General features: G+C 41.8%; 2 protein-coding genes and 1 long non-coding RNA gene across 5 annotated transcripts in view; 2 read left to right on the top strand and 1 right to left on the bottom strand.

Annotated features, from left to right (window-relative positions):
* Positions 1-255, top strand: part of LOC109960832 (uncharacterized) — a 1,287-nt gene extending 1,032 nt beyond the window's left edge. Inside the window, exon 3 of the long non-coding RNA XR_002275050.1 lies at positions 175-255. This is a non-coding gene — a long non-coding RNA (uncharacterized LOC109960832). The remainder of the gene's footprint in view (positions 1-174) is intronic.
* lmo4a (LIM domain only 4a) overlaps positions 1-9,729 on the bottom strand; it is a 24,911-nt gene extending 15,182 nt beyond the window's left edge. Inside the window, exons 1-3 of one of the 3 annotated variants that reach the window (XM_020601211.1) lie at positions 9,405-9,729; positions 6,224-6,315; positions 130-377 (exon numbers count right to left, since the gene is read on the bottom strand). In XM_020601211.1, coding sequence (XP_020456867.1) covers positions 130-371 — 242 coding nt within the window. In that variant the 5' untranslated portion in view covers positions 372-377; positions 6,224-6,315; positions 9,405-9,729. Of the gene's footprint in view, positions 1-129; positions 585-6,223; positions 6,316-9,404 lie in introns of those variants that run through there. The other 2 variants (XM_020601209.1, XM_020601210.1) reach the window with 2 other exon arrangements.
* A 1,699-nt stretch (positions 9,730-11,428) lies between these two features.
* The window catches only part of lrsam1 (leucine rich repeat and sterile alpha motif containing 1), a 25,440-nt gene continuing 22,920 nt past the window's right edge, over positions 11,429-13,948 (top strand). The window contains exon 1 of the mRNA XM_020601179.1: positions 11,429-11,599. The gene's annotated coding sequence lies outside the window, so the exon portion shown is untranslated. The remainder of the gene's footprint in view (positions 11,600-13,948) is intronic.

Here is a 13,948-nt window from a genome sequence, read left to right as displayed (position 1 = left end):
CCAAGGAAACTATCCTGAGCCTGAGGTCTCAGAAGTACTGAGTCCTAAAGTGTGTTTGACGTGTCTTAACTTGCACTGAGCTAGAGCTAGTTGTCAGTGCCACATAACCAGTTTATCAGCTGGGCTCACCTGATGTAGTCATTCTTACAGAGGATCATGCCTCCTTTGCTGTAGCAGGTGGTGCTGTACTCGCCCAACTGAGCATGGCAACAGGAGCACTTGAGGCAACGCGTGTGCCAGTACCGTTCCATGGAGAACAGCAGGAAGCGGTCTGCGATTCGACCTCCACATCCTGCGCACGACCTACCCGCTGTCCCACCACCGCTGCCCATCACTGCCGCCGTGGGCACCTCCATTCTGCTGTTCACCATAGCAACCTAAGGACATGGCAGGAGATAAAAGGAATAAGACCAAGAATCAAATATTGGGTGTTTCATTCCACAACTGAAGCATATACAGTATAGTTGCTGTCAGTGGTGTAGATGCATCTTGGTTGGTGGCTATACAGTGGACCCGCATATTCATATTTGTAGTTGTGTGAGTTGAACATTAGCAAGCAACTTATTTGTTATCCAAAATTTGTCAACTTTGTTTCTCTGGCCCGGTGCTGATATATATATTGCCTGCACTACAATGAGGAAACAAGAGTCCTGTTCACAGTAAATGCCAAAAATGACTGTAGATGAAAGATGTTCATATGATTCCCTCTAGCTGTCATATTTCTTTAACTCAAAGTAGTTTCTGTCTAGCCACAGGACAGATTTGGCCATCTGGCAGGCTCTCCATCTCTGCAGAGGAATTCTTAAGCTGGTAGTGACTGCTGGATTCTTGGTGACTTCCCTGACCACGGTCCTTCTTGACCAGTTACTCAGTTTTGTCAGACAGCCGACTGTAGGAAGAGCCGTGATGGTTCCAAACCCCTCTCATTTCACTATGACTGAGGCCACTGTACTCCTGGGAACACACAGAGCTTCAGAAATGGTTTCATACCATTGACACGATCTGTGCCTTGGACTTCATGTACTGGTGTTTGTCCTGACCTGCGGTGTGTATTGCGGCACCTTTCTAAACTATGGGCACATCCAAAGTTTTGCATTCATCAGTCTCGCTCACTTGCATGTTCTCCTTTTCTATCCATACATCCATGCATCCATCTTCGTCCATTTTATCTGAGACCGGGTTGCAGGGGCAGTAGTCCGAGCAGAGCCTCCCAGACTTCCCTCTCCCCACACACCTCCTCCAACTCCTCAGGAGGAACCCCAAGGTGTTCCCAGACCAGTCGGGAGACACAGTCTCTTCAATGTGTCCTGGGTCTGCCCCGATGCCTTCTCCCAAAGGGACATGCCCAGAATACCTCCCCAGGGAGGCGTTCAGGGGGCATCCTAAACAGCTGCCCAAGCCACCTCAACTGGTTCCACTCAATGTAGAGGAGGATCGGCTGTACTCCGAACTCCTTACAGGTGACTGAGCTCCGCACCCTATCCCTAAGGGTGCACCCGGCCACTTTCTGGAGAAAACTCATTTCTGCCACTTGTATCTGAGATCTTATTCTTTCGGTCATAATCCAAAGTTCATGGCCATAGGTGAGGGTAGATCGACCGGTAAATTGAGAGCTTCACCTTACGACTCAGCTCCTTCTTCACCACAAAGGACCGGTACAGAGACCACATTACTGTGGACGCTGCACTGATCTGTCTGTCAACCTGCCGCTCCAATTTTTCCTCACTCGTGAACAAGGCCTCGAGATACTTAAACTCCTCCACTTGAGGGAGCAACTCGCCGCCAACCCGAAAAGGGCAATACACCTTTTTCTGATTGAGAACCATGGCCTCAGATTTGGAGGTGCTAATTCTCATCCCCATTGCTTCACACTTGGCTGCAAAGCCCTCCAGTGCACGCTGTGTATCATCTTGAACTGATAAAGCCAACAAAACCATATCATCCGTAAAAAGCAGGGATGAGATTCTGCGGCCACCAAAACAGAGAGCCTCTCTTCCCTCGCTGTGCCTAGAAATTCTGTCCATAAAAATAATGAACAGAATTGGTGATAAAGGGCAGCCTTGGTGGAGTCCAACATGCACCAGAAACAGGTCTGACTTACTGCTGGCAATGCGAACCAAGCTCCTACTCTGGTCATACAGGGAACAGGCAGCCCGTAACAACGAGCCCGGCACCCCATGATCCCGAAGTACCGCCCATAGGATGCCACGAGGGACACGGTCAAATGCCTTCTCCAGATCCACAAAACACATGTAGACTGGTTGGGCAAACTCCCATGAACCCTCCAACACCCAATGAGGGTATAGAGCTGGTCCAGTGTTCCACAGCTGGGGTAAAAACCACACTGTTCCTCCTGAATCTGAGGGTCGACTACTGGCCAGATTCTCCTCTCCAGTACCCTGGCATAGACTTTCCGGGGGAGGCTAAGAAGTGTGATCCCCTATAGTTGGAACACATTCTCCAGTCCTCCTTCTTAAAAAGGGGGACCACCACTCCGGTCTGCCAGTCCAGAGGCACTGTCCCCGAACTCCACGCAATGCTGCAGAGGCGTGTCAGCCAAGACAACCCCACAACATCCATAGACTTGAGAAACTCGGGGTGGACCTAATCCAACCCACGGAGCCTTGCCACCAAGGAGTTCCTTAACTACCTCGGCAACTTCAGCCAGGGTAATAGACAAGTCCCCTCCCGAGTTCCCAGCCCTGGCTTCCTTTACGGAAAGCGTGTCGGAGGGATTGAGGAGATCTTCAAAGTACTCCTTCCACCGGCCGACGACATCCTCAGTTGTAGTCAGCAACACACCGCCTCCACTGTAAACAGTGTTGGCAGAACACTGCTTCCCCCTCCTGAGCCGCCGGACAGTTCTCCAGAATCTCTTTGAAGCCAACCGAAAGTACTTCCTCACCGAAGTACTCCCAGGCCCAAGTTTTTGCCATGGTGACTGCCAGGGCTGCATCCCGTTTGGCCTGTTGGTACCTGCCAGCTGCTTCAGGAGTCCCATGAGCCAACCGGGCCTGATAGAGCTCCTTCTTCAGCTTGACGGCATCCCTTACTTGCAGTATCCACCACCGTGTTTGGGGATTGCCGCTGTGACAGGCACCGGAGACCTTACGGCCACAGCTCCCAGCAGACGCTCTGACAATGGCAGTGTGGAACATAGTCCATTTGGGTTTTCCTTTTCAGCTGACAAAAGATGCAAGGACAGAGGAATCAAGGAAACACATTTTAAGATCCTTAGAGCAGATATAAGAGTTTTGGCACTGAAGAACACGGTGCTGACTTCCTAAATGTAATAGCAGATCTAAATAATTTCCAACTTATTTTGGATTTTACTGTTATAGGCCTGGGGCTATTTACTTTTAGGGGTAAGAGAATGTGAACCTCAAGCAAGAAAACACACACACAGACAATATATAAGGATATTCCCATCAAGTGTTGCTGTTTCTACCCAATTTAAATTCAAGACAAACAAAAACACACTTTTTTGGGCCTTCAAATAGGCTACAGTAGCTTTTATTTCAACTCGATATGTCCCCAGATGAGGCTCTTTGAAGCTGTGCAGAATTTTGTCCCTTAAATGTTAGGGCTTCTTTGACTGGATGCAGAGGTTTGGAAATGTTGTTCATTTAATGTTTATTTCTTTATCATCTCTTTTAAACAACATGTAAACTAAACCCAAACCTATGGCAAAACAATGTCAAAATGAAACAGCTGTTGTACCTGTTGACAAAAACATTTACTCTATATCTCCTGCTCTCATTTTTCCATTACAAAACCAACATGATTTCATGCACAGCTGAGGATAATATTGCTTTTGAATCGCACTGAATACAACCACAGCAGTGTGTGGTACTCAGCAACACTGCCTCTTCAGCCATTTCCCTGATTTATAATTAGTGCCAACAACAACATAAAATAATTGCAGGGCTAGATTTCATTTTCCAGATGAGCAACAGCAGCGCAATTTGTCCTCTGGAGTGTCTAATTTCAGCAAGGGCATGTTTAGCTTTACGATGCGCCTTCCCACAAGATTATTTGAGACTGCAGCAGCTGGTCCTCTGAAGTGAAGCAGGCTGCCCTCAATACCCTCATTTTGTAGAGCAGACACCTGGCTCTAATCAGCCACAGGAACACCATGTTAAGAAGCCCAAGGCTACATTACAGCCACATACAGCCTCAGTCCTCAGTCACTGAGACCAAACCGGCCTATTAGCAAAAGCTTATTCATCAATGAGCTGATCTTCTGAATAACTGGAAAAAGTTAATTCACATATTAAACAACATCAATCTTGATGTTCATAACATTAGAGGTTGCCAGACATTTTAAGGTTTCTCACTTTTACATACAGTATGTACATGTACAGTATATACAATAGTCAAACAAACCATGGCCAAAAATATTAAATGAATTTAACATTAAGCTATAATATGGAATTTAAGGAAGCACTAGCATGAAACTCCAAATCAATCCACTCTGCTCAGCACTCGCTCTCCCTGCCCCACTATGCTCTACTATGACCTGCTACGCTCCGCCACACTCTGCCCAGCTCTTCAGATATTTATCCTTATGAAATTACAGCAAATGAGAATGCAACAAAACTTAATGATCAAGCAGAAATATCTGAAAATCTCTGATTGGTCAGAAAGGTCATTCCCACTCAGACCCTTTTGGAATCTAATATTTCTGCACTGCTGCCAGTGCTGTTCAATGAGTCTTGGTTGCAGAGGCCTGCGACAGCCCCTCTCCACTTTAAAACAAGTTTGGAATCATGTTTCTACAGCAAAAATATTTTAAAAAAGTTATAGACTGGAGCTTTAAATCAGTATCTGTCTTACAGTCAATAAAAACAAAACGTCTTTACCAGGATTGGATCACATGGACCATGAGAAATCCGGCTATTCATATTCCTGTATGTGTATTTATCAAGAAATGAAGCCAGCGCAAAGTGCCGGTGGTTAGCACTGCTGCCTCACAGCAAGAAGGTTGCGGGTTCGCTGACTTTCTGTACGGAGTTTGCATGTTCTCTCCGTGCTTGCGTGGGTTCTCTCCAGGTATTCCGGCTTCCTCCCACTGTCCAAAGACATGCAGCTTATGTTGATTGGTGTCTCTAAATTGCCCGTAGGAGTGAATATGTGCGTATGAGTGGTTGTTCATCTGCGTGTTAGCCCTGTGATGGACTGGCGACCTGTCCAGAGTGTACCCCACCTTTGCCCGATTGCTGGCTGGAATTGGCTCCCGCGACCCCATTTGGGACTGAGCGGTATAGAAGATGAATGAATAAATGATATTGAGACTAAAAGTTATGCATTAAGGGCATGGTCGCTTTGAGTGACAGGTGCAAGGGTCCCGCTATAGGTGGCTAGCCACTTGCTGTCTAGAAATCTCTTCTCGCGCTCCTCCTGTTTGCCCAATTTTGGTTTAGCTGTAGCAGACGGAGTGAAATTATCAGCACTACCTAGATGATGACAGCCAGACTGGAGCTTCAAAACCAGTGGATGACATCACAGTGGGTTTGTCCATCTTTTATATATGGTCAGTGATATTTCTAACAGCAGGTGCTTGTTTTTTGTGTGCTTCTTTATTCCCATAAGAAATATGAAAAAATTCAAAATGCCATTGACAATTATACAATCAAATTTCCAGCCATGTAATATAGGCTTACTTAACTATGTGTGTTATGCTTTACTCCATATGTTTATATCAAATTATTCATTATTTATGTTTTCAGCTTGCCTCACACAAACACCATTTCACATGGGCCCTTGACCAATACTTTTTTAAGGTTGCTGGTTGAAGTATGTCTGAAAATGTGGAAATTAAACCCCTGAAATGCACTTCATTTTTTTCAGACATGCTGAATGAGAGACTGCACTGAAATACAGAATCAAGAGGAATAGAGGCTTGCCCGCACATGATGTCACGACTTTGGTCTATATCCTCAAGCCACAGCTGTGACATCAGAATAATGGTGTATTTAGAAAATTTAACTGTTGCAATCAGGAGCAACACACTTGCTCAATTGATCCAAACTCTTCAAGCAAGCTGACTGCTGAATTTATCCAGTGAGTTCCACAAAGCTCAACATCTAACTTCACCCTGCCATGAATTTTAAGGAATAAATATAAATGGTTATTACGTAACAAGCATATAATGCTTTACTAGATTTAGGATGTCTTACAGTATGTTATCCTGTGGACCTCCCGTTCCCCCATAATCTATTACCTGTCTCCAATGCCAGATTTCTTCAGGTAGTGCATCACCTACTGTGAAATCAATTAGCAGGCCAAGTCTGCTAAGTACAGCAGCTTCCAACCCTGTGAAATAAAGTGAAAGCAATATTTGTATGGATAAAACAGCTCATGCACCAACCCGATGCCTTCTTTTACACTCATGTCCCTTGTTTCTGACTTCATCGCATTCTGGGGAAGGAAATCAAACGAAGTTTGTCAAGGAGTCACAGTGTGAACAGCGCATAGAATAACAACAAACCTCTCCTGTCCAAGAGTCAGTCCGCCTTAATCAGTTAAGTGCTACATAAGCTGTTATTACTGTTTTTCGTGGGCAAACTTGACAAACCTCATTTTCATAAGTAACAGCTGCATAATTATTTATGATTACATTTAAAAAAGTTGCTCAAATTCTTCCTGATCTAAAAAAAAAGTGAAAAAACAGTGGTTTAACCCTACTTCAGTGAATCATTCCATGTCGAACCTCTTACTCTAAACTCCACATCTATGCACATGGTCTGCCCCTTGTTTCACTTTCTCCTACAAGTGAAAACACGGGATGGAGGCAGCCACAGTGCCTGAGTTGCTCACCTTCTGGAAGTACTTAATTCCCTGCCTGCATGCATCACATTATGCACAGCGCTACAGTATAACTCCCCCTTCCCCCAACACACCAAGTTTTGCTCTGGTAAATTAAAGTACCACTTTTTGAAGACCAAAACATAACTGGTGCAAGACTCAAAATATATACGAGCCAAATGACTATCTGTAATGGGACCACTGATTAAAGCAACAGAGGTGAATAAATACCAGTCTCATATGTTGTACCCGGTACTTTTTACCATACTGACTCTGAGAGACGAGGCAGTCCAAGTAACTACAAAACAGTGCTGATTTATTCCATGAACACAGGTAAAAATTAACATTACATGCTCAAGCATCTTGCACCTCTAAACTCCTCGCAGGCAGATGTAAGATGAAAGACCCTGAGCCCACCAGGCCTATACATTATATCCCCTCGGTTGGGCTAGCCCCATACTACACAGAAACGTCAACCGAGACGTCTCAGTTGCCAGCTTTGCAGCTGGCCATGGCAGTAGTCAAAACATGAAGCAAATCAATGTGCGTGTGTGTCTGTTGATTAAGTGGTGTGTAGCTAAAAACATTCTCACAGACCTCTAGTAACATGTCGTGACTTAAACATAAGAACATATTATGGCTAAGGCTACAGTTATACACATCATAATAATAATATTAAACATCCTGTCTGCTGACAGTCATCAACTTCTCTCTCTAGTTATCCTTTACCAGATGTACCCTGTAGAAACTCATAAGCAGGCCTAAGCATTTAACAGTCTAACTAGACATCCTATCTCCACTAAACATTTCTAATACATAAAGTATCTATCCAATTTCTATCTGACTAAAAATACCTAACACATAGATAACACATAACTTAGCTGAGATCTAGTAAATGTTCATGTGATATCTTATAGAAACTGACAGCTTTTTGTCACTCCCTAAAATACACATATCCAGCAATTTGACCTACACTAACACCCATTGTTCTGTCTTTATGAAATACCTGTACCTTCCCACACAGAATGAAGTCTGGTGAATGAGCAACTACTTGTTTTCTGCCCTGTAATAAACTGACTGATGAAGCAGTCAATAAAATCAGGAGTTAATGAAGAGGAACACACTGCAACCTGGACACACTGATGAACTGCATGCAGTTTCAGGTTGACAGAGCAAATAATGTCTCATTTTCTGCAAACAATGCAACTGACCATTGAGCTTACTCTACCTAATAATTACACACATAAATAAATAATTAACTAAATAATTACAGCGTTTTCAGTTTGGGTGCATAAGGGGTTTGTTTTCCTGGATTAAGAGGGGCCAGTGTCTCAGAATGTCCTGTTTAGTTTTCTAAATGTATAAAGATTAAGATTGGAAAGATTAGCTAAATAACTTATTGGCCAACAGAAAATTTATTTGCAAAAACTTTGCTTTAGGCAATATTACTGACAATTGTATATACAGGGATGTGCAACTTTGTGAAATGACACTACTTCAACTGTATTATCCAAATCCCATTCATTCTTTCATAAAGATAAATTAATGATTTTCTGCATAACTCAACATACACACAGCTTCCATCACTTCAGGGGACATTCCAGTAACTTTCATTTACTGGAAATTTACCCTAACCTTAACCATAACCTCTACTGTACTTACCTAACCTAACCCAAACCATAACCTTAAACCAAGTCATCACTCTAAAAGTTAATGATGGGGACTTGTCTTCTGTTTCCATAAGGATGTGGAGTCCCCACAGTGTGACTCTTTAAACAGATATAAATCCCCACAACATGATATCAGGCCACACACACTCCTCATCCGAGGTATAATTATCAATTAACTGGGCTCCTACACGTGTGGGGAAAGCTATTAAGTAAGCAGACACCAGTACTACCGAAAGTAATGGTTAGACTGGCAGGGCACCGAGTTAGATTCAGTTTCCTTCTCTTGAGAGAAATATCATATTTCATTAAAGCCTTTTTAATTAACACCAAGGGCAGCAGTTCCTCTGGCAGAAGTGTTCTCCTGCAGAAATCTGCCACGGCTGCAGTCAAAGTATTACAGTGACCTTTCATTGTCGCAAACCTTTTCTGCATCCACGGAAAAAACATCAAAATTGTAAAATAAACCAGGCAGTAGTATGGCAGATATGGTAAAAAAAAAAAATCCCAATATTTAGCCTACATCTATTTCACTATGCTTTCATTTAATTCTACAACAACATTATTACATGGTCAGGTGCGGAGCATGTGGACTCAACCTCCATCTGCAGTGTTATTAAATAGCCCAACTTAAAAATAAAGATAAAACCCTTCACAATTCACACCAACCTTCTTCTTAACATACAACATAACAGGGGAAACGCCGTGTAACCGCATGTGTCTACTTACCAATAAGTTTGTCGAAAACACAAATATGGGTAATATTATGACAACATGGCTGACATGTTTTGTGGTTAATTGTATGATGCGAAAATGTAGTCTGATATTTTCCAACAATATATAAGAACGTGAACGGGCCAGAAGAAGCATGTTCGTGTATTAATAAGTACTGAAGGTACGTTTAAGTCACATGCAGCACACTCGACTCACCTTACTGCTGTGAACTTGGAGGTCGCTAGTGAACTTTCTAGTATCTTTCTCAGCTGAAGGAAAGAGGCAGATGTTGCAGTGACAGGCCGAAGTTCCTTCTTAGTTGCCACTCGCTGCTCTGCACGCGCCGATTTGTCTGCGAGGTGAAAACCTGAGAAATGTAGAGCAGCTCCTCTTCTGTTTTCCCATTTACACAACTGTAAGGTTGTGGCTGGAAACCAACATTTCACGGACAGCCAGCAGTTTTTCCAAGAAGTCCTTCTACGGTTTCTGTCATTGCTCCTGTGAAAACAACTACTCCCACGACAGAGAGCAGATGCTCAGTTTAAATGAATTTAGACTCCTCCTGTGACGCCGTGAAGGGGGCGCGGCGTCTGCCTCCTGTAGCCTACATCCATGGGGCAGCCTAAATAAAACGTATGTGTCTATGGCACCATGCACTTCTTACGCTGTGCAACAAGATAAAAGTTACTCATTTTGTTACAGGACAATTTACAACTTTACAATTCTTATTAGTATATGGGGATCTTAAGTAAATCCCTGTTATTGTTCCATGTTTGTTTGCTGTTGTAAACAGGTAAACGTTGGCGCAGACAGTCATATCAACTTCAAGATGATAATACATCAACAGCTGTGCTGCCTCTAAGTGGCATAATAATAATAATAATAATAATGCAGGTTTCATTTATAGCACATTCATATCTGAAAACAAACAGACTTTTTATGCCATGTAATGAAACTAATGTTAAAATGAACAACAAATATGGACTGATGACCCTAAAGTTTATATGCACATATTCAGATAAACTAGTTTTTTAAGGCTGTGGTGCAGTGAACCTTTTTTTAACCAGTGGGGGCTTGGAAGAGAACTGCTCTAACTACATTGCCAGTTCCCTGTCAGCACCTTAAATTATGTGGTTATTTAGTCTGGCCCAAGTGCTTCTTGTGGTTTAACTAAGTCTATATACTGAACCACAGTCATGCGGAGGTCTGTAATATGCACAGCAGAGAGTCTGGGTCAGTGCTGCTATGGGATCCAGGCTCTCAGAGGCTATCTGGTTATGTTAATTGTTTTATTAACCAGAACAAGCTTTGGTCTGTATAATAGTGTTATACCTACTGTGTTATATGCTCCAAATGCAAAAAGCTCAAGTGATTATAAAATATTAAGATGCTGTGTGGCTTAAAATGGCATGCAAATACATTTACATGCATTAGTTCAGTTAGCTATATAAGGCTGGAAGCTATACTTACATTTTTCATTTTACATGCTAGAGCTTAGCCCTGGGGGGTGGGGTGGGGGAAGGACAAAACTAAATTGAGACTGTAATCATTACTACATGCAGCAACAACAAAACTACAACACTACAAACAAAAATTTGTAGAGTGTGACCCCTGGTGGACCAACTTCTAACATGCAAGGTTAAAAGTCATACTATTGCTATAACTTGTCTATTTTGCACAATAGAGTGGGTTCGTCTTTCATATTATTTTCAGAATTTACAGCTCTGTTAGCAAAAAAGTGGTGTTTGTTTTCCAGGAAAAAAAATTGCGTGGAAAGTCATGTGCCTGTTTTGTTGTGTCTTTAGTTGGCTCTGTAGTGGTGATAGTACCAGTGATTCCAGAGGCTCCCCAACTGCATAAAAATGATCTCTTCTGACATAGTTATGTGTGCATGTTCTATTAACCTAACGTAACACATAATTATGAGACTGTGTAACTTTGACTAATGGAAATGGGCATCCACAGCCTACATTTTTCCTAAAACCAGTAGCAAATTGCATCGTCTTAAAATGAAGTGTTGCTCTTTATTCAAACTAAACACTTCGTAATATAGGCTATGTGGACCACACTGCATAGTAGTAGACTACAGTAGGTCTATATTATTTAGAAACCTTTGGGTCATGATACTACATACTCCGTTCCATAGAGGGCGACACCTATTCTATAGCTGGAGTTAGTTGCAATCAGCTAATAACCAAAAGAAGAAGGTAGGCTATAATGTTGTGATCTGAATGCGTTGATTTATTAGGGAAAACGGAACCAGTCGAGATGGATTATATCAGGAATATTGTTTTAGTCATTTCATCTTTAGTCACCAACTGGTAAATGTTAACTTCACGTTAGGAACCATCAAAACTTCCTTATTGATCTTTCAGCTACCAGAAACAACATCAACTTAACAGCTACAGCCTGTGAGTATGAAAGCTATAACATATTAGTTTGACATTAGCTAAACATCGTGTTGTTATAATGTGTTTACATGCTAGCATGTTAGCTTGTGTTTCAGTGTCGCCAGAGTGGGAGCTGTCACTGGGAAGCTAACATTATCAGCCTTGTCATTACACATTGGTTTAGCGTTGGCTATAAATTAACGCTAGTTAGATTAACGCTACATACAGCGGGATCAGTAATCATGTTGTAGCTAATAAGATAATCATAGTTAGCTCTACAGTGGTGGTTGTTAAGAGGTTGAAACTGTAAGTAGCTAAATCGGTCACCTTTTTGGCAACATTTGTAGTAGTTACGCTATGTAACACCAGCTGCTGTAACGTTATGTAGCTTACGGTAAAATCCCCTCCCCTACCCACATCCACACCCACAAGATGGACCTACGTTACCTTAATCGGGCAAATAAATGGAATGGTTAACTTGGGGCTCTAACGAGATTTTAGTTTATTGTTTAAAGAGGAAGTAGGTGGGTCCTCCCCTCGTTCTGTGAAAAAGAAAACAAACCCGTTCCAGTCGCTTTTTTATTTCCCACATTCTCAGTTTTATATGGTCCTGGTCCTGATTGTGTTAACGTTGATCCTGTATACACACGTTTGGGCAGCCTTAGGCTAATTACATATATTTGTATAAGTAACTACAACCTATGCAGCTAATAGGCATAAAATAAAGTTTTCTTCAGATATAAACTCACTGTAATTTAGGAGTAGAAAAATAAACAATAACTGTGGTATCTGCAAAGGATTTGGTGCCCCTTTACTTTTACAGTCTTAGAACTTCATTAACCCATCAATAATTGACTTGTCATCAAGTCAAGTGAATGACTGACATTAGCTGTCAACTGGTGATAAATTGTCTGTTGCCTAAAACCTTGTGGTAACATTCAGCCACTGTGGACTCCTTTAAGCCACTGATGGAGGATTTGAAAATTCAACTACAGTAACTGATGACTACAAAGGAAAGGATGCTCTAAAAATATCAAAGTGCTTCCAGCTTGACATTGCCACTGTCTGAAATATCATTATGAAATGGCAGATACGGAGGACTGTGAAAGATCTGGAAAACCAAGAAAACTTTCAGATAATAAAACAGTACATCTGCTAGGAAGGAAGGCAAAGCAAAAACCCAGACAAAGGAAGAAAACATTTTGCTAAATATCAGCAAATTCTTTCTATATGCAAATGTCCTGCAGTCAGTCAAGAATGTGAAAGTGAAAAGAGGCTGGCTTCCACAACAGGACAGTGATGTAAAGCAGACCTTAGAGCCCACCATGAAATGCTTCAAGAACCAGCCTCACCATCTCCTGAACTGAAGTTTGCTGAAGATCTGTGGGTACATCTTAAATGCTTTACATGTAAGAACTTGTGATCTCCACAGTGGAGACCACCAGTGACGACTTGTCTGAAACCAGACTTGAATCCAGGTCACCTGTGTTAAAGTCCTCCACTTTGTCATCCACCCCAAGTAGGTCCTTATCTGTTGTGGAAAAAACACTGACATTTAATCCTTGTTCTACAGGAGGGTGATTAATGAACAAGCTGTAAGGAGGCTTAAGGAGGACTTAGGGGGGCAGGACTGGGAAGCAGTTTACAGAGAGGAAGACTTAGACAAAGCATATGAACAATTTTTAAATATATTTAAGGAAGTATATGACAGGAACTGTCCTCGTAAGCAGTATAAAAACAAAAGGAATTACAGTGGGAAACCGTGGATGAGTAAGGGATTACAGAATGCATGTAAAAAGAAGAATGCGTTATATAAGGAATTCATAAAGGACAGATCAAAGAAGGCGGAAGAAAAATATAAGTAAGTCATATAAGAACAAATTAATTGAGATTTTGAGGAGATGTAAGAAACTATATTACTCTAAAGTATTAGAGGATAATAAAAATAACATGAGAGGTACTTGGAATATATTAAATAATTTGATTAGAAATAGTCCCAGCAAGAGTGACTACCCCCAATATTTTATGGATAATGACACACTGGTCAACAGAATGGAGGTTGTAGTAGATAAGTTTAACAGGTCTTTTGTGAATGTTGGTCCTAGTTTAGGAAGAAGCATTTGTACAGATGATACAGTGCCTTGCGAAAGTATTCGGCCCCCTTGAACTTTGCAACCTTTTGCCACATTTCAGGCTTCAAACATAAAGATATAAAACTATAATTTTTTTGTGAAGCATCAACAACAAGTGGGACACAATCATGAAGTGGAACGAAATGTATTGGATATTTCAAACTTTTTTAACAAATAAAAAACTGAAAAATTGGGCGTGCAAAATTATTCAGCCCCCTTAAGTTAATACTTTGTAGCG

Source organism: Monopterus albus, unplaced genomic scaffold (assembly GCF_001952655.1).
Source record: "Monopterus albus unplaced genomic scaffold, M_albus_1.0 scaffold50.1, whole genome shotgun sequence".
NCBI classification, from domain to species: Eukaryota; Metazoa; Chordata; class Actinopteri; order Synbranchiformes; family Synbranchidae; genus Monopterus; species Monopterus albus.
The sequence above is the reverse complement of the archived record's forward strand: the minus strand, read 5'-3'. Positions and strand labels throughout refer to the sequence as shown.